The sequence below is a fragment of the Gopherus evgoodei genome, chromosome 19 (genome assembly GCF_007399415.2).
Source record: "Gopherus evgoodei ecotype Sinaloan lineage chromosome 19, rGopEvg1_v1.p, whole genome shotgun sequence".
NCBI lineage: Eukaryota > Metazoa > Chordata > Testudines > Testudinidae > Gopherus > Gopherus evgoodei.
Genome location: NC_044340.1, coordinates 8,933,307 through 8,957,628, shown reverse-complemented (window position 1 = coordinate 8,957,628; position 24,322 = coordinate 8,933,307). Strand labels below are relative to the sequence as shown.

Below are 24,322 nucleotides of genomic sequence, written 5' to 3'. Positions count from 1 at the left end.
GAGATCAGGAATGGGATTTAAGAAGCAGGAGAAGGAGGAACGTGTCTCAAAAGCAACCTTCATTGGGCATGACAGCTAGACTCTAAATCAGCCTGTGCAGCACTGAGATGAGACACACATATTTGTCCTATCCAACCTTTAGGAGTATGGTTTACATCTCTCAAAAACCTGAAGTTGCATTAAGATTGCCTCAGACTCTGGGATATCCATTAGCGACCTTGTTATTCCAATCTACTTTACCTGGGAGGCTTTTCTATACTTTGGTGATAGGCAGCAGTACAAAATCTGAAGATAGACAGACCAAAGAGTAGGAAGGTAATTTTTAGTACCTGCTGTGCAGTACTCAGATTATAAACTGATGAATTATGGACACCTGGTCAAGTAGGATTTTTATTTCTTATCATTTTCAGTCTTTGTAAGGCTTGTCTCAAAAGTATAAAAAAAGACAAGTTGATGTACGTTACTGAAATTTTGTACTACGTACAATTGAACAATGACACTGCACATTCTTTGGCATTGGCCCGTGCTCTTCCTGCTTGGGGTGACCCTTCTGAATCCTTCACTCCACAAAGTATCACTAGACTTATTGAAGCCCAGTCTGCAGGTTTTTCCAACTTGGACTATCAAAGGTCAGCCCTCAATTCACTCAGAAAATATGACTGGCAGGCTCTGGTCCATCACTATAGAGACAACATAGACCTGAGATCCCATAAGCCAAACTGTCCTGACATTTGAATTTCTGCATTTGATTTTTCCATTAAATAAAATTGCTCAGAAGTAGGACATTATGCACCCATTTCAGATCCAAAGGGCTTCAGGGAATTTGCAGAAGGAGAGCAGAGATCACATCTTGAGTCTGTCCATGCTATTCAGCAGTAAAATTGCAGGATCTTCCTTCTTGATATTCCAATATAAATATTACTCAGATTAAAAAAAATTTGATTCTCATAATCTTTAGGAAATAAGAGGTATCAGCCAACGTGCACTGTCCTCATTCCTCATCCAATCCATTTAAGAGGGAAACATGGGAGCTTGTGTCACTTTTCTGTTTCCGAACCCCAAGTCCAATATCTATTTCTCCAGTGTCTCTCTTACATCTTTGGATGCAGCTGTAACACACAAACAATAATTGTCATGGTTACTGAAACCCCCACCTACCAGTGCTGCCCTGAAGGCCACTAATCTTAGGGTGGCAGGATTACACACATGGGTAAGAATTTGTTTGCATGGGTTGCAGTCGTTTGTATTATTCTGTAATGTTGATTCATTTCTCTACTCTCCCCTGCATCAGGTTTTCCATGTGCTGTGATCCACAAAACAGGTGCTGAGGAGGAATGAAGGCGAAGCCTGGCTGAGCTGCATGAACACTGGTGAGCAGCAACCCCCCTTTCCCAAATCCATTCCCTGTTGAAAGGGACCCCCACCACCCAGAAGAGACTTTGTGCCACTGAGCCTCACAACCTCCAGAAAGACCCCAGCCCCCTGTGTGATGCACTATAATATGAGGCCTCATATAGGGAGATGGGGGCTGTATAAGGTGTGTTGCCTCTCTATAAGAAACACCTTACCCTGTGCCCAGGAGGAAGAGATCCCTCACCCCCCCATCTATCCTGGAATGACACCCCCCACCAAGTGCTGTATAGGCAGATTTCACCTCTCACCCTATCCAGCTCCTTGTTTGATATTCCTGGAGAGTGGCCTCCAAAGGAAGACCCCCTATCCCCAGAGTGCCCTAGGCATTATTTTAGGTAGTTCTGTGGCCTTTGTTATATAGGTGGGGCAGACCAGATGATCACAATGGTCCATTCCTGCCTTGAAATCGATCAGTCTCCTAATGCCAACTATCCAGGGGCTGCAGCAGGATTACAGGCATCTTATGGGGCTGGAATAGCAGGCCTGGTAATTCTGTAGCAGATCCTTGGGCCATTCCCTGCAAAGGGGTTGGCATGTGTGCCTATTGCTAACCTGTACAGAGAAAGCGACATCTGAGTGGCAGTGCTTGTGCTGTCAGAGGCTGGTGCTTTCAGGGAACTGACAAAGCTACCTCATGCTAAGGGCAGGTGGTGGCAAGATGCCACACAGCCCTGGATACCCCCAGGGAGCATCACAGTTGCACATTCCAAATGCTGCATTTAAGGTAGCCGTTGCAAAGTTTGCAAGTGCAAGATGCTCAGACAAATGGGCTTGTCCAGCGCGGCTGCATTAGCTTGGTGCAGCCATTAGTGGGATACCATATTCTATACATCAGTACAGATGGGATATAGTCACCTCATCTGTGATACAGTGAAATATTTCTCTGTGTGTATGGTGAGACGCGGGAGGAAGAATGCTCCCGGGCTGGAAGTCAGGAGACCATGTTTCTATTACAGAGCTCAGCCAAAGATGTTGAGTGCGACAGCAGATACCTCATTTAGGGGTAAGTTTTCAGGAAGATGTTCCTCCTGTTGCAGGCACAAGTTTAAACACACTTTTGTGCCCCCAGTATTGAGCTGCAGACCCAAATTGGAATATTCCGGATCTCTACGTATTTGAGTACTGGCACAAATCTGAGGTTTAATAGTTCACATGGGCATATTTTAAAGATATTTAGGGACCTACAGATGCTGATAGGCACCTAACAGGATTTTCAAAGACACTTAGACACCTATCTGCAACTTTAGGCACCAAGATACCTTTACAAATCTAGCCTCATTTTGTACAAATAAAAATATAGCTGCATATAGCAGCTGCAAAAAGGGAAGACAGGTGTTAACTAGGCTGGAAAAAAATATATATACCCCCTTAATCTCTTGTGGCTGTTTTGCAGTTTTGTCAACTCTCATGATTTTATCACAGGTCTTGTGATAATTCATGTTTTTCTTTATACCCCAGCTGCTGGAGTGAATATATGAGATTCCCATCTTTTATTTTTTTTTAAAAAACGTTTCTAGCCTGTGACACTTTGGACAACTCAAGTTTCTTTGTGCATCAGTTCTCCATCTGTAAAATGGAGATGAAAGTACTTCCCTATCTCATCGAAGCATTGTCCTGTTAAAGATAGACTGTGTGGCACTCAAGTATTACAGTGCTACGGCCTGACAAATATTTAAGACAGATGGATAGCCCTCCTGGTAGCATGGAAAGCTCACCCTGTACCAGTAAAGCTCAGAAACCAGGAAGCCTTAAAAAGAAACCTCCCCACCTTTTTTTTTTTTTTTGAAATAATGAGAATTTTTAAAGTTAATCTCATTTTCTGGAGTCTAAGTACTTTTTATATTTTTTAATATTTGGGGTTGGCACTATTTTGGTCTGCTCTCTAGATAAAGGTTCTGTGAATCTAAATTCATTGCTGTTTTAAAGTGCTTTGAAATCCTTAGAATGAAATCAACATTGCAATGCCAAGTGTTATATATTTCCAGCAATATTTTGACTGATTCTTTTATACATTTTTTAAAATTAAACCTTCACTGTCAATTGCCAGCCAGCACCCAAGTGCAAAGAAATAAAGGTTAAGACTTCAAGAAGCAACTTAGAGGCTTGCTGACATTGCTTTGAATCTGTTCATTTGGCAAGTGAAGGATACGCCTCTTGTATGCCCTGAAATTTAAAGCCGTTTGACAACAGTAACTCAACCATGACTTTGCACTGTAGGTCATGATATGAGCCATTCCGCATCAGGCTCCAATCATCTCCCCTGCCCTCCCACTGCTAACATACCAGTAAGTGAGAGCGTAGTTGGCAATCATGATGAGAACAGCAGCTGCGTAGTGCCAGAAGAAGCACATGGTGACAAACATGATGTTGTCATGGTCATCCTCATCCCAGGCTGGGCCTCCCCGGGGTGGGAACAGCACAAACCCAACCTGGTTAGAATAAAATGATTTGTTATCTTTGAGGGGGAAGGGGAAAAAAAAAGTGGATGCCTGACCCTCCAACCTCTAACATCGCTTTACTTCACCTTCATTATTATAATGCTTTACTCACTAATGGCATGGCCTGACCCCCACTCATGCACAAGGCTAGACTTGCATTTCAAGCTCAGAAGACCTGAGTTCAAGTCCCATCTTTGCCACAAATTTGCTATGTGGCCTTGGGCAACTCACTTAAAATATTTGTTCCTCAGTTTCCCCATGGGCAAAATGGGAATGATAATACTCCCTGATTTCTGAGGAGCAATGTGAAGATAAGTTATGGTGCCCAAGGTGCTCAGATACTATGGTGAAGATCACCAAAGAAAAGTGTGTATAGCAATAAACACCACACTGGGAAACAGAAGGCTCTGGGTTCACTATCAAATCACCATCCTTATCAATTAACCAGCTTACTAGAACTGCTTGGCAAACTTTTGTTTTACATTTGATTCTGTTAGAAAGGAGGTTCCCTATCCTGAATCAAAGTGAAGGGAGCAGTTACACATGAAGAAAGAGAACGTGACCAATTATCTTGTGTTCTATTTAGTTCTAAAGATACATATTCAACCCTTTGGTACTGTTGACGCTGAACCATCCTTAGGGGAGTTTCCATAACATGCATCTGAAATTCATTAGCATACCACACGGCAGTTACTTAATCCACATACAGTTCTAGAACGGCTATTCCTTCCCACTAAACTGAAGGGAATATTGTGGGGCCCCACGATGTGCAAAAAACATGAAAGAACAGTATCTAGAGTACATGGCTAGTAGATAGGTGACCAGACAGCAAGTGTGAAAAATTGAGACAGAGAGTGGAGGGTAATAGGAGCCTATATAAGAAAAAGACCCCAAAATCGGGACTGTCCTTGTAAAATCGGGACATCTGGTCAAGCTACTAGGAGAGCATGGCAAAAAGTCTTGATCACAGCAAGTAATTTCTCTCTCTCTTTATTTAAAAAGAACAAGTGAACAAAGAAAATCAGTTATTTCACGATCAATGGTCATAGTAAAGGACCTGGGACTAGTAGGTTTCCAGGACAATTGTTCATAGATGGGTTTTGAAGCATTTACCAAGTAAACCCGGAAAGATAATCCTTTAATGACAACTTATTTGTATGTACAGTGATGTACATCCCTCCCCCACATCACGTTTCCCCACCCCCAATGCCTAGTCCTAGAACAAAGCTGAAGGTGTTGAACCAGAACTGACCTGCCAGAACCAGGTTCCCTGCAGAATGGTAAGGCTAGCTCTGAAGAGCTCCAAGACAATGTTGTCACGGTGGAAGACTTCCAGTAGGATGCTGAAGGCCCCACCGAACACAGCGATGAGCAGCAGGGAGTGGATGTGCATATCTAGCATGGGGCGGTGAAGGACGTGATAATAAAAGAGAAAACCTGTCAAAATTCATATCAAATCCAGAGCGACATTGTTAGTAAGGAACTTATAGATTTTGCATTGCAGTTTTCATACAATAAATAAATCAGTCTCAAAGTGCTTGGCAAAAAGAGGCCAGTAACATTCCATTATCTCCATTTTACAGATGGGGAAACTGAAGCACATGGAAGTGAATTTGCCCATGGTCACCCAGGAGAGCAGAGGCAGGCTGGAAATAGAACCCAGGTCTTCCAGGTCCCCATCCTGTGATAGTCTTGCTGGTGATGTGCGAGCCAGATCCTAATAGGTTTCAGCTGCAGATCTCTGCAGCAAAGCTCGCTGTCCCCCCACTCCCACTGCACACATGTGCATGAGCACACATGTGAGTTTATGGCACTGCCAGGTAAAAAAGAAATCTTAACATATTAACTGAGGCAAGTTGTCATGGAACCCATCAGGCCAATTTTCCCAATTATAGCCTGTATGTCAAGGCAACAAGAAGTTGGCTGAAAGCCTTTGAGCACAGCGTACAGACAGCTGAAGCAGCAATCCCTGTTTGAAGGTGCTAGGTCAACTCCCATCACCACCAGCAGTCCCTCCTTTCACTACTGAGTTTTTGCTATCTACTGTACTTCATTAGTTTAACTTTCCCTATTTCCTCCAGGAGCTTGCAAATGGAGATTAGCATGGACAGTGTCCTTTTAAATCCTGACTTTGCAAACGATCATTTCAGTGTCTGAATAGTTCCACGTCAAAAATTATTGCTATCTATCCCCCCTGCACACCCACCCCCAAAATCTCTGTTCTGCATTCTTTAAAGTCAAGGGAATAAGAGGAGGAAAAGAATCTCGAGATGTTCCTAGACACAGTGGATTCACTACCAACAGGAGCTCCATTTGCACGTGGCCATTGGCTTGCCCTGTTCAAGTCAAATGAAGCCTGAAATCCTGGCTCTGTATGTCCAAGATGATCAGAACAGAGAATGATATTCACGATGTGTTTATCTGAAGCCAGTGCATTGGCCACTTGGATTTGACAGGAGAGATGAAAGCAGGCAAGATCGACGCTGCCTACAGTGGAATTAATTGCTCTCTGGTGGTACACATGACACAAGGACAAAGCTCTATAGACGTGAGGCAAGAGTAGGATCTACCAGATATTTACGGTAACAAGGAACTTCAGCCTGCTGCTTCATACCACAAAGCCATTGTCATCTGAGGAATCCATGCCAGTCTATGGCAAGTATTGTATAGTTTTAAAGCTTGTTAGTAATCATGAGGCTAGTTGCTCTTGAAATAATGGCAGGATCTTTAGCCTTATCTGTATCAGTTACATTATACTCCCTTATCTCAATACAAAGAGCTCACCTTCCTGATGTTCATTGTTGGTCATCAGACAGGCCCTCACTTTCGTGACAGTGCAAGAAGTGACTGGCCCACTCCCTGTTGTGATAATAGCGAGACACATCCCGATCCCCGCTCTATAGCCACTTAACGGTTTCAGTCTTCAACTCTATCTACTTCCATCTGACGTGAATTCAGCTAGGAAACCTGAAATCTCCTGTGGTCTTCAAACCTCCTCATAGTTTGAGACACAAAGAAATTCCCTTTCACTGCAGAAAAAAGTTCTGGTACAATAAAGCCAGATTGAGGTCTCCTCTGATTTAGATAAGGTGGCTGCCCCTTGCCTCTCATTAGAGGTGGACTTTAAGTAACACCTCATGCCCCAACGCGCCCCATTTTTGCTGAGGTTCCGAACGTGGAAAGATCCAGTGTCTCTCGGCAACTCATCATTAATCCGTCTTTCATGATACTTCGTGTGTTTTGTATCTATGATATCCCCAAACTTTCTTCCTGAACCCAGCTGCTTCCAACAACATCTTGAGATGTTTCCAGCCATTTCAGAATCCAGTTAACAGAGTTTATTCCAGTGATTTTTTGTGTAGTTTCTTCAGTCTCTTAACTGTTTTTTCCCTCAGCACATTAGCAGGTTTTACAATCTAGTTATCATCCTAGTGGTAGACTTTCAAAGCTGTCTAGTACATCCATATCCCCAACTCCTATGAGGTTCAATGGGTATCTGTCAAAATCCTCTGAGCAGCTTTGAGAATCTCAGCCCTAGCCGTTTGCCACCTGGCTACTAACCTTCAACAAACACAGCCACAGACAGCATGAGGCGATCCAATCCCAGGGGCAACTTGAGCGGGGAGTAAGTGAGCACATCCACCACACCTGAGAGTCCATAGAACAGGTACATGGTCGTGTGCTGCCAGTTCATCAACTTCACCCAGCTGCGTTCCTCACCACTGTAGAGGTACAAGTGAGGGCCATCGGGGACAAACTGCTCAGCCAGCATCCCTGGACAGAGACAAATAGAGGGTTACATGTCCTGTTTTTTAAAAACAGAGGGAAATCCAAAACCAAGAAAAGGAAATACTTTTTCACACAACGAGTGATTAGACTGTGGAACTCATTGCCAGAGGAAATCACTAAGAACAAGAATGTAACAAGATTAAAAAAGGAAATGGATATTTATATGGATATCCAGTTATCGTAATTAGTGACAATAAAATTTTTGAAAGGAAGATTAAAGGTTGTGCTTTACAGCTTAAATTAATCTCTCTTAGAGACCAAGGTGAGACATATCTTGGGGTCATATTATTCCACTTCTGCCTACTGCAGAGCTCTTGCACTATTCTCTGGCACATCTGGTTCTGGCTATTGTTGGAGATAGGACACTGGACAAGATGGACTCATAGTCTGATCCAGTCTGGCAATGTCTATGAGGAACAGATTTGAAGACAGAACATTCTCCAGGCTGGTAAGAGAATGAAAAAGCCCTAGTAGAGTTTGTCTTTGTTTGCCAGAAGCTGGGAGTGGGCAAGAGGAGATGGATCACTTGATGATTACCTGTTATTGGGCACCTGGCATTGGCCACTGTCAGAAGACAGGATACTGGGCTAGATGGACCTTTGTTGTGACCCAGCATGGCCGTGCTTATGTTCTTCTGCTTCATGTCACCCATTGGAGACACTTGGTGGTGTGCAGTTCATTGGACCATGTTTATAATAATTGTACATGTAGGATAATTTTTACCCTTACTTTTGATGAAATTAAGGGGCTGTAGGGTGGGTGAAAAGGTCAGAGTTTTGCTTTTCGGGCCAGAGTTACAGTAAGACAATAATTGTAGCATGGTGAATAGTCTTGGGTGGTTGGCGATGCTCAGTGTTCTAATCCTTACCTATCAGGGCAAAGATGATTTTGGCTGCTCCTTCAATGACATCCAAGCGTTGGTAACAGTGGTTTCTATGGGACTTTTTATTCACCTTCTCGTTGAAGTATCTCAGGGGGTATTTCACAGACCACCAGAGGCCAAAGAGCAGGAAGAAGCTGCCTGGGAGAGCATGACCTTTGAAATTTGCCATCACGATCTACCTGCTGGCGCTAAAAGGCAAGGAAATAAAAGGTCATTGAGAGAAAGGCTTTTACAATCTCCCTAACAATGCAAATAAGCCTTGCCCATGGGGCATGACCACAGCTAGCTCAGGAAGAGAGATCTGTGAAGAGAACAAAAACAAAAGTTTTTTCACATTTATTTCAAGATCATTTTACAACCCATATATTTGCTTTTTACATTGTCATTTTAAGAGGTGGTGGCCTGGCAGATACGTTAAGCAGATTCCCCAACCAAGAGCAGTCACTAAACAATAACACCATGACTTGCCAGCAGTGCCCCAACCGAAGAAGAGAAGAGTGCCTCCCTCTGGCTCAGCTACCAGAACTAGGCTAATTTTTACCAAGATACCGATCACACACTGTATATCATGGTCAGAGATGCAGAACCATTTGCAGAGGGATTTCGGGCCCTGTGACTCTGGAACCAAGAGGAAAATAATCCCCTTTGAAACTGAGTAATATCCCTTCAGCGGAAGCATTAAAAACAAAACAAAAACCAGTTAGAATGAACCTTCTATACATGTAGCATGGGCAGAGATTAGCATGAAGCTATCTAAAGGCTCCAACAGGTATATTAGACCTGTGAGCTCTGAATAATTGTGGACTGCAAAGCACTGTACAGATCCAGACAAGCTTCTGATCTTTGCGGTGTACGTGCACCTGTGCGGGCAATGGAGCAAGTGCATCACTGCAAGAGGACAAAGCATGCAGGAAGTTGAAACCAGCTATCTTGTTGGTAGTCCTGGGAATCCACAGCACATCCAAACTGCCTGGCAGGCAATGATGTCACTCCCTACTGTATTGTGCCTTAAGGACAAGAGAAGCATTTCATCATTTCGCTGGTCTGTGTTTGAACTTGACATTAGTTCTTGAAGTCTATTTTGAAGGATGGTTGCAGGCAAGGATGAAGCTCTAGGGTGGAGTGGCCAAATTAGTAGGGTACTGTGGCAGATTTGCAAAAGCTTCAAAGGGGAAATGCGCAGGGGTAAGGAAAGCATGACAATGCATTCATTGGCAATAAACCCTTCTGGACAACATATTCATCCAAACCCACTGCCTCTGATTCAGTTTGTGGCTTTTGCAAATAACAATACATACATATCACTGTAACTCTAGCCAATGCCATGAATGCTGGCCAAACATATGCTTCTTGCTGAAATCTGACCCACCTTCGTCAGCCAGCATTGTGCTCCCTCTGTTCTTTGGATGGAGTGGCACAGACCTAGCTAGGAGGGTGGGAGAAGGAAGGAACATTGGAGAATGACCACTAGGTAGGTGGCTGACAGACAAGGCTAGCCCCGTGCTGCACAAATGACCTTACACATACTCTGGAACTGGTGAGCAATTTCTGGAAAGGTTGCAAAGAAGCAGTCCATCAGCAATCTAAACAGAGACCCAAGTTCATGTCTTCAGTGTGCTCCACTCTTTGTGCTGGCTGCTGATTCAATTCCAGGTCCGTTTCAAAGCTTTTGCCCTTATCTATAGATCTCTAAATTGGCTAGAAAGACCTGGCTGTGTCAGAGTGTGTCTCCGTCTAGTCACACCCCACCATGGCCACTTAGTTCAATGCAGTAGTACAGCTGCTGGAGCCTGGGCTCTGATTAACTTTCTCATCAAAGACCCCAAAACTATTGAAGTTGCTGACACCAGAGAGCAAGCTGAGCCTGAATCTTGCATCCTTCAAGGTACATTGCAAGACTCATTGGTTTCCTTGGGTCTTCTAATATACAAGCTGCAGATTGACTGCAACGATTTACTACTGGAAATAAACCACCTAGGACTTCTGTTAATTAAATTATCTAAACTGAGGGGACAAACTGGGTCTTTACATGGAAGGAAGGAACAGATGTTACACAATGGCAGATAGATGTGACAATGATGGAGCTCTGAGAGACGCCACCTATGGTGCAAGCAGGGTATGAGATTAATCCAGTGTTCCTTTCCTCTGCCTCCATCCAGGGTGGGAGCACAAAGGTGAATACTACATGGGAGTGGCTCATTTCACAAACTACCCACAGCCTGCCCTGGAGGCATTTGGCATTGACCTCAGCACGGCACTGAGGCCATCCTGACATACCTGCTTTTATTGGCTCCCTGGAATAATCAGTGGCCACAAAGAGACAAGAAGATTTGACAGATGCCAGTGGGAGTACAGGGCCAGCAACTTTTCTGTTACAAAAGAAAGGAAGATGCTAGCTGAAAGCAGCCTGAGCAGAAAGGGCCTATGGGGAAGATAAAGAGATGGGTCCTTTGTATAAAAAGGCAGTGGCCATCAACTCCTCCTGCTGACGAGTGAACTTCAAAATGGTCCTGAGCCTCAGCAGACCCAAGGGAATTAACAAGGCTGGACAGATCCCTTGCAAGAATGGCCTCTGTTATTCTGAGCTTTTGGCTCTTAGTCCTTGATGAATGAAACTAGGAAGCACAGAGGTGAAGTTACACATTTAAATTAAACCTTCCAAAAGGTACAGATTGGATCTTATTTGGCCTGGTTACTGTATTTCAGAACTGTCACCCTGGGTCCTCCACACAACCCAGACCAGCTCATGAAGCACATCTGTCACTTATAATCCCAAACCTGTTACTCGTTTCACCCCTCCTTTTATCTCTCTTCTGTGACAGTTTCAGGGCAAATGCATCAGCATTCCTCCTCCACTGACTCTTGAGGCTTCCTGCTTAAAGTTTCAGGCTCCCAGCTGTCATCTCTCTGGGGCAGAGACCTGAGTCTCACTGACTCCTAACAAGGAATTTTAAGACTGCACAGCTCCCTGGATTGGCACTGTGATATTCCCAACAACCCAGACTGCCTAACCAGGTCAGCATCTGCTCTTTGCTTTCTCTCCAAACGCTATGACCAGTATATAACGTGCAGTTACAGCTCCATCGAAGCAAGCACATTTATAAGAGATTGGTTAGGAACAGAAGAAGAATGAGAGCAAAGTTGTGAATAGGAAGGTGACTGCTCTTTAAGGTAAAGGCAAGTCTGAACTTGCTGCATGAGTTGAAGACAGCAAAGAGATGCAAAGAGACACCAGCAGTCTGAGCATCTGGGGGGGAGGAGGGGGCATGGAGTGGGGAGAGAGATGATTTTGACAGCAGCATTTTGGATAGACTCCAGTGGGCACAAGATGGGATATGGAGAGTCCAGAGAAGAGGCAGTTGCAGTAGTCAAAGCAAGAGATGAACAAGAGTAGGGGTTTGTCATGGTATAATTCCCCACTCTGAACCTTAGCATCCAAAAGATGGGGTACCAGCATGAATTCCTCTAAGCTCAATTACTAGCTTAATACTTGTAGCGCTGCCACCAACCAGGAATTCCAGTGCCTGGTATACTCTGGTCCCCCCAAAACCTTGCCCAGGGACCCCCAAGACCCAGTCCCTCTGGATCTTTACACAAGGAAAGTAAACCCTTTCCCTCACCGTTGCCTCTCCCAGACTTCCCCTCCCTGGGTTACCCTGGAAGATCACTGTGATTCAAACTCCTTGAATCTTAAAACAGAGAGGAAAATTCACCTTCCCCCCTCCTTTTCTCTCCCCCTCCCAAACTCTCCCTGAGAGAGAAAGTAATCCTGACACAGGGAGAAAATTAACCTTCCTCTCCCCCTTCCCTCCTTTCTCCCCACCAATTCCCTGGTGGATCCAGACCCCGTCCCCTGGGGTCTCACCAGAATAAAAAAACAATCAGGTTCTTAAACAAGAAAAGCTTTTAATTAAAGAAAGAAAAAACAGTAAAAATTATCTTTGTAAATTTAAGATGGAATATGTTATAGGGTCTTTCAACTATAGACACTGGGAATACCCTCCCAGCCTAAGTATACAAGTACAAATTAAAATCCTTTCAGCAAAATACAAATTTGAACTCCTTCCAGCCAAATACACATTTGCAAATAAAGAAAACAAACATAAGCCTAGCTTGCCTTATCTGCCTAATACTTACTATTTTGAATCTATAAGAGCCTGTATCAGAGAGATTGGAGAGAAACCTGGTTGCACGTCTGGTCCCTCTGAGCCCCCAGAGTGAACAACAACCAAAAACTAAGAGCACACACAAAAACTTCCCTCCCTCAAGATTTGAAAGTATCCTGTCCCCTGACTGGTCCTCTGGTCAGGTGACAGCCAGGCTCACTGAACTTGTTAATCCTTTACAGTCAAAAGAGACAATGAAGTACTCCTGCTTTATTAACCCTTAACTATCTGTTTATGACAGGGTTATAAAAACAGAGGGGGGAAAAGAGGATTTCAGAAGACAGGATGAAGTACAGTAGGATTTAGGGATGAAGAAAAGAAAGAGGTGTAAAACAGATCCCTCAGTTTATACAGAGTGACAGGAAGGATAATACAGTTACGGATCTTGGGTGACACTCTAATGCAGGGGTCGGCAACCTTTCAGAAGCGCTGTGCTGAGTCTTCATTTATTCGCTCTAATTTAAGGTTTTGCATGCCAGTAATACATTTTAACATTTTTAGAAGGTCTCTTTCTAGAAGTCTATAATATATAACTAAACTATTGTTGTATGGAAAGTTAATAGGGTTTCAAAATGTTTAAGAAGCTTCGTTTAAAATTAAGTTAAAATGCAGAGCCCCCCGGACCGGTGGCCAGGACCTGGGCAATATGAGTGCCACTGAAAATCAGCTCACATGCTGCCTTTGGCACGCGTGCCATAGGTTGCCTACCCACGCTCTAATGTATGGTTTCAGAATAGCAGCCGTGTTAGATTGTATCCACAAAAAGAACAGGAGTACTTGTGGCACCTTAGAGACTAACACCGCAAGTACTCCTGTTCTTTTTACTCTAACGTATGACCATGTTGTATGCTGTGTTATATAGCACTAGAGTTTCGATATCACAGAATGAACTTTTCACCTGTTAACACAGAAAACAGTAGGTTGAGAGTCCCAGTGTTTCACTTAGTCACGGAGCACACGCACATCTAGTTACTTAGGTGAGTCAGGGGATTGGTTTCCTAGGAGAATTGTAGCAATTAAACACAGATTGTTCCTGTTTGCCTTTTGCTAGTTTGCTTAACAAGGTGAAGAAACTGTTAGCTATTTGATGTAGCCTTGAGCATATGTCAGGAAGACCCTCTGGCATAATTACTGGTCATTTCTGCCAGGATGGTCAGTTAGGCTTTTTTAATTAATAGCTGAAGCTGAAACTCAATGCACCAAAATGTTTCTCATCTGTTTATTAGTCTCTCTCTCTCTCAGTAAAACAGACTTACATTTAAATAGTAAGCAGCAGCCATATATCTTGCTATTTTGAATTAGTTTATTTAAATAGCAGGTGATGATGAGATGGGGCTGAACTGCAGAGCTGGATCTGACCTTATGACTTGCCATCCCCATCCCCTCAGCTTACCAACTCCACAAAGATTTCACACAAAACACCATCAGCGTTAGGTTGGTGCTCACCAAGGCATTGACTGGAAAGTTCCCAGGAGCTTGGCTCCATCAGAGCTATGGTGCTATGGAGCTGGATAGTGGGGCCTAGGAGGCAGTGCAGAAACTCAGACCCTCTGTGCAGAGAGCTCTAAGCACCAGCAGAGGACTCAAGGTCCTCACATTTTAGGGCCCTTCGCACTCCAATACTCAACAGGGGCAGGGACCATCTTTTTGTTCCGTGTTTGTACAGCACCTGGCACAGTGGGGTCCTGGTTCATGACTGAGGCTCCTAGGTTTTTTAAATCTTTCCTCAGAAGTCAGGTTTTCTAAACCTTTTATCAGTTTTGTTGCTCTTCTCTGGACTCTCTCCAATTTGTTCACATCTTTTCTAAAGTGTGGCACCCAGAATTGGACACAGTACTTCAACTGAGTTGACCAAGAGCTTCACAGCACCCTGTCTAGATTATCTTTCTGGAAAGCTCAGCCTTTAAAGGCCCAGCCCTTAATACCAAAAAACTAGTGCAAATCCCCATGTTGACGCTTCTTTCAGCTGAACTTAAATGTGTCTCCAATCAACTTAAGATAAAGCAAAATAAGCCACCCTTAAACCAAACTAAAAGCATTGACACAGAGCCTTGCAGTGGTTTAAATTATCACCTTCAGTTAAACCAGTGTCACTTGCTCAAGTAGACAATCCTTGAGTGTTACGAGCATTGTTCAGTGCTTCCTCTAGTTTTCTGACTGTTAATTGTACAGTTATTTCTTCAGCAGAAGAGGTAGAGAACTTTGCTTCCATTGCTGAGGTCCTGGGCTTCATTCCTACAAAACCACGAGATAGGAGCTACTAGTAAAGATATATTACTATCCCTGCAAGTAGCTCTTACGAGAGGATATTTACTCCTAGAATGGAACTAGCCCATACAATAAAATACTATTTTCTAGCATATTTTACAGCAATGTTGTGGCCAGCTGTTACAAGTAATGAAAGCCTCTGCCTCACTCCATGGCTGGATGGGAAAGATTATTGGCAAATGAGCACATTTGCCTTCTGTGTTTAATGAGCCAAACAGAGAATCCTTTACCAGCAGTATTGGTACAATCCAATAATTTTATGTAATAGACACTTTATTTCCTTGGAGACACACCAACCACCTACCCAAACTGCTATAAAGAGGCCACATTCATATACACTATGGAGATAGCTGAAAAGATAAGATTTCTGGGTGAATAGCTGACCACACAATAAGCCTGTATAAGAGCTCTAGCAGCTGTACTATTAAAAAGACATTTAAATGGCAATTAAAGGTGTGCCCCATAAAATAGGAGCTGCCAGAATATTCATCATAATTAATAGATGCACAGACTCATCAGATATCGTAAATTAAGGTCACACCCTTTGCCCTGTTGGACACACTGTGCACAACCCGTTCCACAATCAAAATGCATTGTAGGAGCAGAAAATTATCTTCAATGTATTTTTAAGCACACCAAGAGAGGACTAATGTTTGCCCATGTGACTGACTCACCCTGAGACTAACAGAATGATCATGTGCCCTGACCCATTCTGCACAGCGCAGAACTGCTTGCAATGTTTGTGTGTCAATGTCAAGAGAGACTCAAATGAGCACAAAAGAGCAATAGGCTGTCTCAAGCATTTCTGTGCAGAACCTGTGCTCTGATTACTCTGGAGCAGGTAATAGGGCACAGTAACCTGTCTGGAATATGTAACCACTGGGAATACAAACATGCCTGAATGCACTTGTCTCTGCTGGTACCTTGTCCCTTTTCTCGTCATTCACCATTTGCCTATTGTTTAAATCCTAGTGCTTCGAGGTATGAGTTGTTTGTTTGTAAAGTCCCAAGCACAGAGCCCCAATCCTTGTCTGGGGTCCTTGGCACTACCACATTAGACATAAGCGAAAGGAGTCCAATGACTTCAGATGGAGTTGTGGGTGCTCAGTATCTTCTGAGAAACAGGCCCAAGGCATCTCAGCCTGGGCACCCACAATTAGAGGCTGCTTTTTCAGAAATTGCCTTGCCCTTACCTGACTTCCTGCTTACTCCATTACTCAGTTCACCAGCTTGTTCCATAGCATACTTGATTCTCCACTCACTTTAATTACCGTACTTTGCGCTATTGCCTGTTTATTACAGTATCACGCTATTCGTCGTCTTAATCATTGACCTGGGGCTTCTATTCTGATCACTTTCACAGCTCAGTTTGTTTCTTGGGCTGTTGCCAGTTCTCTGTTCTCCCAAGAATTAGCAGTCACTGGACATAGCCAGGTGCTGCTCACCCTCGCTTCTGAATGCGCCTCTTCTGGTGGAGTCTCTTCCTGCTCCCTACACCTCCCACTCCTCCAGCCGCCCTCCCTCTCTCTTATTCCCACCACCAGTTCCACTTAGGGTGACCAGATATCATGATTTTATAGGGACTGTCCCGATTTTTGGGTCTCTCTCTTATATAGTCTCCTATTAGCTCCTCACCCCGTCCCGATTTTCCACACTTGCCCTAGTTCCACGTTTTTTGCCCTTCCCTATCTCCCATCTCATTGCCCCGCTACTCAGTCCTACATTTCCCAGACCCCCCTGCCACCACCAGAGCCAATTGCCCCAATTCTGCCCATCTCCTTTACCTCCCCTCTCTTGCCACCTTGATCCCTCTGGCCCCCTCCACCTTCCATTTCACTCTACACTCCTACTCACTTTGGAACATTCCTCTCATCTCAAGATGGATCACCCAGGCAAACATCTCATCTTTTGTCTCCCCCACCCTTCCCCTGCCATTTAGTGAAATGCAGACCCTTCTTCCACCCAGCAATGCCTCTGCTGCTGCTTTCCCCAGGGTCATTAGGCTTCTCTCCTGCTTCTTCCACTTCATCAGAACTGCCTCAGAGGACCTCTTCATGGCTAAGTTTGGAGCCTCTGGAGCTTTCCAAGGGTCTCATCTGCTTTACTGGACCAATGCACCTATCCTCCCTGAATCGGTTTCTTTTACCCTGTCAATAACACTTCATCTTGCACAATCTGTCTGGTTCCTGGCGGTGTACAGTGAAAGTCCAAAGTCCAGTATGCCACTGTAGCAAACTGCTCATGGACACCCTTTCTGCACCCTCCCACCTCACTCAGATTACACAAATCATGCATGTAGGTTCACACACTGACCACACACTACCTAAGAACTACATTGATGGTGATCATACCATTTGGGATTTGAGAACAGTGCCTATGGCTCTTGCGTGTGTACGTGGTGTTAGAAGGATCATTTTAACAGTCTTAAGGGGACTGCTGGGCTCTTAATTCAAGTGAATTACAAGGAGTCTTCTAATCTCAACATGAATTTAGTTCACTCATACATTTCACTAGCAAAAGCTGCAGGAAAGTTTCAGACAGGATTTGTGTCAGTCCTGCCACTCTTGGTGCAAGTGCGTCTCTTGCAACAAACATCCAGTTTGATTCAGCTTCTAAAGTAAAGCCAGCCAAACCTAGGTGTTAATGGACTATTTCACCTCCTGCTCCCTTGAATGTGTATAACAATACTGCGCTGTTCACATCTGTTCCAAACATACAGTAATTAGACTTGTTACTAACGGATCTGGCCATGTAATTGGACAAATGAGCCAGTTCAAGTATCTGGTCAGATACTGTGGGGTCCTCATGGTTTCTCTTTATATTTACATCTTGTTCAGTCTTTATAAAATTGATTCAGGGGGTCATTACACTACTCACTCCTGGCTCTAGTTCTGGAATACATCTGGAGTGTTTAACTAAAGAGCCTTTGATCTATTAGGAGGATTCAAAGCTCAACAAAGTCTCCCATTCTCTCACAATTTCATTCCCCTCAGACAAGTGCTTTATTAGAGGACAGGGTATGATTTCCAAAAGCCTCTCAATTCTTTACCTGCAAGCTTGTTCAAAGGTGAGTGGGAAAGATGAGAAATAAAAAGGAAAGTTTGGATTTCTGTAGGTGCATCATTTGAAGCCATGCAGATGGCAGTGACCTCTATTGTTGGTGATTAATTGTCAGCAGCTTAAACAGAAAAAGAACTAAATCCCTTTTATATGAGAACTGCTTGCCCTTTTTCTGCCCCCAGTGCTGAGTACACTTTTATTATTTACATACTGGAAAAATTTGAGTGCAATTGCATGACAGGGTTGCATGTGATGATAGGGGGCAGGGCTCAACAGCCCTGGGATTCACTTCCCATTTTTGTCTTATGTTCCTAAGAGTTCATGGTTTCAGCCAGCCAGCTGCAAAGGTCAGGAAGAAATTACCTCTCCCCGCTGTATTCTGGGATTTAAAACAGAAACAAAAAAACCCTCCTTTCTCTGAAGCATTAGGAATAGCAACAGCTGGAGAAGAGAAAGGTGGCACCAGGCATTCTCCCTCTCAGGTCATTGGCTGGTTTGTTCTTGCTTACGTGCTCAGGGTCTAACTGATCACCATATATGGGGTCGAGAAGGAATTTTTCCCCAATTGAGACTGGCAGTGAGCTTTTTAAAAAAAAACCCAACACCTTCCTCTGCAGCATGTGAGTGTAGATCACTTGCCAGGATCATCTGGGTACATCTTACTTAATGATGTTGGGCACTGGTGCGCCTCAGCCCCTCCTACTCTCTGCCTGTTGCACGTAATAGTTCAGGCTTTTGTGGGCTGTAATACTTCGGCCTAGTTTCAGTGGTTGAGTTTAATGTGCAGGTGCTGTTGGTGGCCTGTGATGTACAGGAGGCCTAGATGAACTGGTGGTCCCTTTTAGCCTTAAACTCTATGATGAGTCAGACATTCTACAGGAATAATGGTCAATAACCTGTGCCAGTTGTAGGGGTTATTTTTTGTTCATGTGTTTGTGAACTCACTGGATGACTGGTCAACTGGAGAAGAGTAGTGTCACTTTCTGCCAAGCTCCATTCATACACCAAGTTGCACCTACGGGAGAGGTAACATACCACACACCACAGAGCTTGGTAACGGGATCATCCTACTGATTTTTTGCATGCTTTGAGCTACACTGAAATAATTAATGCTGACATGGACATTCTCATCAGTCCTCAGAGCTAATAACCCATTGGGATGGGTGGAAGCATTTCACACTTCTTGAGGCTGTTGGTCCAGGCTGTCTGCAGGCTCTGGAAGACATTACTGTCTGGGTTACTCCTAGATGGCATTTGAAAAGTTAGGTGAAAGCTAACATTCTTGAGCAAAGATGCAGCTTCCAGAAAAAAGGACCTAGCTCACAAACCAGCTCCATTTGGCCTCTGCTTTATAAGAGAAAGCTACACATAGCAGGCTCACTCAGTTAATTTTTTGCAAGCTCCTAGTGGCCAGTGCAGTATTAGTCCTTACTTTCAGCCCCTGAAGAATACTGCTTCTCTTCCCACAGCCATCAGGGAGTGGCAACACTAGGTCAGCTGAGGTAGAAGAAGCCTTCCTTCCCCATGTGGTTTCTATATTGCAAATGATCTCACCTAGTCTCTGATTTCTTTTTGCGAGAGTACAGTGGAACCTCATAGGCTGGGATGCGCTCAATATTTCCCCCAGGAATTGAAATTAGTGGGAGTGTATAAAAATACAGGGGAGGAGTGAGGACTGATGAAGTGTGAGACCATTAGGGTTTAGGTGGGCTGTATGGCACCATAGTGAAAACTGAAAAATGGTTCACAACCATTTTATTAGATTTAAGTCATGTTTCTAAAACCAGCACACAAACTAAAGTTGTATACACAAGCCTACTATGAAGCACTGTATCTACATTTGTCTTAGTGTCTTGTTGTAATTGTGCACAACTCTGTTATTTAACTTCTTGAATGCAGTTCATTCATTTTTGATGGCTTCTCATGCGTCCAGTACTTCCAGTCCTTCAGGATACAGTCATGATCACGCAGAAAGCAACTTCTTTCAGAACCCTAAATACTATTCAATGAGGAAAAAGAACACAACTGTAGCTGTTGTGACTGGGAGTAGAAAGAGATGAATTCCTACTTCTTTCATCTCAGAAAAAATAGCACAAATATTGGGTTGAACCATTAGTGATGATAAAGAAGTTGAAATTAAATCTTCATTTGTTCATTGCATGATATTCTATTCTGTGTTTAAATTCTCTATTCTGTCCTGATCATATGGCAGCCCCTTGCAGGTAGGGCCGCACTCTACTCAACTGGTGGAGCTTTATAAGACAGGCATCTGTAAAACCTACATAGAGGTTGATAGAATCCAGAAGTTGGTGTTGTAGAGATGTAAGAATCAAGTCTGTGTACTTTATTTTTTCATCTGACTTAAACACTTCTTATACTGACTCCTTAAATGAAGAGGACAAGTGCCCTAATTAGTCAACTTCTGAATTGAAGTCTTTGCTTCTTCCAGTATGTTTTCAATGGATCTCTCTCTGATTGATCCAAGTGTAGTTTCCATTGCTGGACAGAGATCTACTACTATTGTAGCAGATGCCTGGATAGCATTGTTTAATGACCCAAGTCATTTCAACAGTTGACTTGCAAGAGAGAAAATGGCAACAGTCTTCTCTGAACTTAGTAGCAAAAGTAGTCCACCAGCCTCACTACTTAGATGCGTCCCATCTTAGTAGATACTTTCCAAAGCCAATAACAACAGTTGCAGTAATTTTAAGACAGCCAAGGATTGCTCATGAGAAAACCAATGGGTTTTCCCCAGGTTGGACTAATTTGAACTTCAGTCCAGTGTATCTTCTATATTTTCCAAGACATTCAGTCCTTTTAGACTCTTTCATCCAGAGTATAATACATACATTAAAAGGCATAGCTTTTGAAATGTCTTTTGAAGATTCTGTAGCCTGTACTAGTGCTATTTGGAGTAGATGGCCTCTACAGTTTGTATAGGAGAGTTTAGACTTACACTTTTCTCTGAGCAGTTTGTACTTCACCCTACTCTCAGTCATCCAAACTCCTTGCTTCCGAGTGCAGTTCATTTGAGGGTGACCAGTGCTTAAATTGTAATTAAAGAGGTGCCAGGGCTCAGGCATGGTTTTTACCTTCATAACTGATCTGGCAAGAACTGCCAAGCCTAGAGGTACCAGGGCTGAGCTCTGGCAAAAATTAAGCAGCGAGGGTGACCCCCTCAATCAGGACAGGCTAAGTACAGTTCTGCTGCCCTTCACTCATACAATAAAGATAACATTTCATGACCCCCCCCCCCCACATTCAATAATAAAGTGATTTGTAACCCAACACCAGCCCAAACTGATCACTTCGGCAGCACAGCTCTGTCTGCTGGATACCTAGGCAGAGTAGGTGTGTTCATGTAAATACAGTCTGGTCCTGAAGCCTTCCCACTTCCCCTGGAACATCACTAGCTATCAGGGGAGAGCTCATTCAGACCTTGCTTACAAATGATTATTTGAAATTATAAGGCTGGCCAACATTGCCAAAATAAATGTGACAACGTTGTCAGAATAAACAATAGCTGTGTGAAGCAGCTAGTCTTTGTTCATACTTTTCAAACCTATTGTACTTTTCAGGTACAAATATTTTATCATACACTGTATCTGTTTTTAAAAGTGTGTATTAATGTTTCAATTTCAATTCAAATTCACAACCAATGACTAAATTGGCAACACTGCTTGTAACTAGTTGACCACTGGGAGGTGGGTGGGGGGAGTTGGGGAAATTCGGAGGGGGTGGGTGTTACACCACCACTGGAGTTGTGTGTGTAGGGAAATCCCTGGATGTTCTAGAGGGGAGGGTGGAAAGGTGCTTCCAATGGAGAAAGGTGTTTCCCCAATATGTGGGGGAGAAGACAGAGGCAAATGGTGAGAATATCTCCCCCAAACTCTTATAAAGATAACAAAGATGATAAAAGGAACCAACAAGAGATATGTGGAGAAAACTGCTCACACAAACTTAAGTTGTTCATAAACTTGTTTCCTTCTCTTGTTCCATTCACCCATTACCTGTCTCCAAATCTTCTTTGCGCAACATCAAATTTAGATTGTCAGGATGATGCCCTGTTTGTCTGCAAAGTCTCACATGCACCTATTATCATAAGCACTTCAACCTCTCTCCTTGGGAATCTATTTGCTTGTTTGTTAGTGATCTCTATTCAGGCTAAAGTTCCCCTTTGCAGAATTTCATGCTATTAAATCAGAGGGTTTTTTATATCCTTTTCCTCCAGCTGCACCCAGGGAGAATTGTGATGGTTTTGAACAGTTATGTTATTACTTAAACAAATTAGACTGATAAAAAAAATCCTCAAGACTGGTGAAGCAACTTTCGTTCATTCTACAGTTGCTTCTGAAAATTTCCAGTCTTCCATTACAAAAAGACCTAATGAATCAAAATTTAATTATATAATTGGCGCCTAAAATGCCTGAAAGTCACCTCTTTTGGTGGGGGGGAAGAGGGGTTGCACTCATGCAGCCTGCTCATAGATGCTACCCTAGAAATTTAGGCTGTTAGCAATTTTCTTCCATAAGCATTTGAGATCAGTGCATAGTTAGGGTTGTACTCTGTATCAGACGTTGTACCTTGTGCTAGAAATGAGATCTGTTATCAATTTAACTGATGACAGGGATGACATTTTTCCTTTCCTTATTGTTCCTGTTAGAATTTAGTCTGTTACTAGTATCAAGTTTTGATAAGTTACTTCTGGACTCTGATCTTGCTGCTGTTCTTTGCTCCAGAAGTATTTGTTTATTTTTCCACTCACCATAAAAAAAAAAAAAAAAAAAGCAAGCACATTTCTGGACAATGCTACAGAAAGCATGCCTGAGGGCTAATGAATTTCAGACCAGCAGCTCAACAACATATGGATCTCATATAGATTTTCTTCTAGGTTTTAGAAGAAAGGGCTCTGTCTCATTAGTTTGGTTGAAGTCAGAGAGGAAGAATCAGAATTAAAGAAAGAGACTCATAAAGCTACATTAGCTCAGTGACAGAGCAAGATCTTCTGCAAGTCTAAGCACAGAAAGTGTCATTTTACTTGTAATTTCATTGAGAATTGGTCTTCTCCTCTCCTGCTTCCAAAGCTTTCAATTGCCATTTGCCTGATGTACCTTAGTGCAGTCGACTAACACCGTTTAGAGGTTTCCTTCTTGTATGTAATTGAAGCCCCTCCTGGCCGCTAGGCTCCCTGGTCAGTTTGTTACCACTACATACACGGTGTGGTCACCTTTCCACCTCCCTAGGTTGGCGAGGCAAAAGCAAACCAAACACTCCCCAGACCAGGGACCCCTTCGTGACAACGGTATGAAGAGAAGGAAGTGCAAGGCTCACGCACACAGGCAGTCACCATCACACCTCAGGGCTCTGCCTTATCGCGCTTGCACTTTTATTTGCTGCTTTCTGAAACCCAAGGAGGAGGATGGAGGGGGCTTGTACTGGAGACTGGGGCGGATCCCAGGGGAGGGAAGTGGGAACCCCCTACCCTCCAGAGGGAAAGCTATGGCTTTAGAGGGGAAGAGCAGGGCAGTGGCATAAGACTCACCTTAGCAAAGCCTTCCCACATCACCGCGATACACAACCTCCTGCTCACGGAACTGTAGCCCGGAGCTTCTACCCACCCCAGACTGCTTAGAGAACTGAGCGCAGCCCTCATGGGTGAGCGAACAAGAGAGAGGGTTTCTCCTCTAAAGATGGAGAAAATTCCCAGCCCAGAGGACCCCCTTTCTTCATTCTGCAGCCCCCGGTAGCCTGATCCAGAGAATGGCCTCTAAACATGAAGCATAAAACCTGCAAACAACCTAGCGCTCCCCTTCTCAATCCGCCCACCCGCAGAAGAACTTTACCTGCTGACCACTTACTGCTGCTCCTTCCAGCCCTAAGAGCACCTGTCGCTCTCTGGATACAGGTGAGCGGCTGACGCAGAGCAAGTAGGCACAGGTGAGGGAGGGAAGGCTCCGCCCCATTCTCCCTAGCCCAAACCTCTGGGGAGGAAAAAAAAGAAACACCTTCTAATCAATGGCTGCCCCGGCTTTTAATTAGTGCTATGATTGGAGTCTCCCTGAAGTTTTTCTGGTTAATTTCACATTCTGGGAGAATTTTCCTTTACCCTCAATTTCCTAATATTTGCACTTCTAACATTCTCCCCTGTGTATTTCCTCTTCCTGTGCTGCTGATTTGCACTTTGTTTTCTATGCCTGGATGCAGCCAGGCCAGTCCCTGGTCACAAGTTTTGTGTGATGGTCATATAGTTTCTGTCCTTTTACTTAAAATAAAATACAGAAGAAATGGTGGAAGTAAACCCTGGC

The 24,322-nt window shown here is 43.7% G+C and overlaps 1 protein-coding gene across 3 annotated transcripts; it reads right to left on the bottom strand.

The window, feature by feature from the left end:
- Positions 1-415: 415 nt before the first annotated feature.
- LOC115637246 (transmembrane protein 45B-like) lies at positions 416-23,969 on the bottom strand. Of its 3 annotated transcripts, none has more exons than XM_030538319.1 (6): positions 23,861-23,969; positions 8,509-8,711; positions 7,413-7,625; positions 5,104-5,288; positions 3,697-3,842; positions 416-1,109 (listed from the first exon to the last, which is right to left on the bottom strand). In XM_030538319.1, the coding sequence occupies exons 2-6, from the start codon at positions 8,690-8,692 to the stop codon at positions 992-994; spliced, it is 846 nt and encodes a 281-aa protein (XP_030394179.1). In that variant the 5' UTR covers positions 8,693-8,711; positions 23,861-23,969; the 3' UTR covers positions 416-991. The 3 variants fall into 3 exon arrangements, with proteins under 3 accessions (XP_030394179.1, XP_030394180.1, XP_030394181.1); XM_030538320.1 differs by having other exon boundaries at positions 23,876-23,969; XM_030538321.1 differs by lacking the exon at positions 23,861-23,969 and adding an exon at positions 16,151-16,183.
- Between the last annotated feature and the right edge of the window lie 353 nt (positions 23,970-24,322).